Source organism: Mus caroli, chromosome 13 (genome assembly GCF_900094665.2).
Source record: "Mus caroli chromosome 13, CAROLI_EIJ_v1.1, whole genome shotgun sequence".
Classification (NCBI taxonomy): Eukaryota; Metazoa; Chordata; class Mammalia; order Rodentia; family Muridae; genus Mus; species Mus caroli.
The window spans coordinates 41,910,549-41,912,103 of NC_034582.1; the positions used below are offsets into that span (position 1 = coordinate 41,910,549).

General features: G+C 40.8%; 1 protein-coding gene across 1 annotated transcript in view; it reads left to right on the forward strand.

Annotated features, from left to right (window-relative positions):
• Fam8a1 (family with sequence similarity 8 member A1) overlaps positions 1–1,555 on the forward strand; it is a 7,542-nt gene that overhangs the window by 4,720 nt on the left and 1,267 nt on the right. The window contains exons 4-5 of the mRNA XM_021179913.2: positions 6–121; positions 1,461–1,551. Coding sequence (XP_021035572.1) covers positions 6–121; positions 1,461–1,551 — 207 coding nt within the window. The remainder of the gene's footprint in view (positions 1–5; positions 122–1,460; positions 1,552–1,555) is intronic.

Consider the following 1,555-nt stretch of genomic DNA (forward strand, 5'->3'; position numbering starts at 1 on the left):
CGGGGGGAGCTACCCCAGGAAAGTTCCTGCTAGGGCTTCGAGTTGTGACATGTGATACATCAGTACTCATTGCTCCAAGTCGGGTTTTAGTGATTCCTTCCTCAAATGTCAGCATCACAACGTAAGTCCTGTGCTTAGCTTAATCTACTTTATACTTGCAAAACAATTACAGTTGTCACCTTCTGCTGCATGCTGTTTGTGGAAGTGAACTGATTTCCTTTGCATTCTTGGGCTCAGAATGAGTCCTGTATTAAGTGGCACAGGATTATGTTCAATATGCCCAAGATTGCAGGTCTGATACAGTGTTTTAAAATACTCTTTTTCTTCATCATAGCATACACTGTAATCATATCAACTTAGATGAAAGTTTATGAGCCTGCTTTTCCCTTGTTACCTTTGACAAACATTTTCAAAATTTTTATGAAGTATGTTAGAATGATAAGATATTTGGGTGTTCTCAGTGCTCTGCCTAGCTTTATTCTCTGGCACTGTGGACTAACTCCCTGGCCTCCAGCCAATACCCACAGTTGATTGCTGGTCTTCTCGGAGCTGGGAAGGCGGGTGAGCAGTGAGCAGCTGAGTCAAACAGGAATTAGCTATAAATGGTACAGGACCAACTCATTCAGGAGAAGGAAAGCAAGAAGCAGGCTAGATGTTGTGACATGCAGATTGCCTTACAACTTTGGTGTTTTAATTCTGGCTATTTCTTTTAATAAGTCAATAGTGGTTAGTGTTCATTGAGCATTTCTCAGAATCCAGGCACTTTAGTAACTTAACACAGCATTTTGATCTCATTTTCATAGTTGTGGATTCAGAGTCCACACAGCTAGCCACTGACAGGCAAGAATCTAACTACCCTAGTGTTAGGGTAGTTCTCGTGTTGAAAGCTTCTTAGGACTTCTTAGGACTTATTTTAATTACTGGAGCCCATACAGGAACTGATTGTTTCCAGTAAGATAGAAAGTAGGACTGCAGTAAGCATACTCAATTCAGAAGATTCTAGAAAACCCTGACTATGGAAAAGAAATGTTCTTTTCTTCTGACAAAATAGAAAGTACTGTTACACTGTTTCCTCATTGATGTTTTTAGATGTTCCTAACTGCTATGCATATCAAAGTTCTAGTCTTGTATGTAGCTTTCTTTAGAACAGGTAGTTCAACTATATTGTTTGAAAATGTCAGGAGCCGGGCGTGGTGGTGCACACCTTTAATCCCAGCACATGGGAGGCATAGGCAGGTGGATTTCTGAGTTCGAGGCCAGCCTGGTCTACAGAGTGAGTTCCAGGACAGCCAGAGCTATACAGAGAAACCCTGTCTCAGAAAAAACAAAACAAAAAAAAAGAAAGAAAGAAAATGTCAGGAAAGATTTAACCATGTTCTGCATGCTGTAAACGTGGACAATCTACCTAGTCAACCATGACTGACACAGCCTGACTTCCTACTTCTGCTTGTTTCCTTTAGGTCCACCATACGAGCTTTGATCAAGAATTTTTCTATTGCTTCTTTTTTCCCTGCTTTCATCACACTGCTGTTTTTTCAGCATAATCGAACAGCCT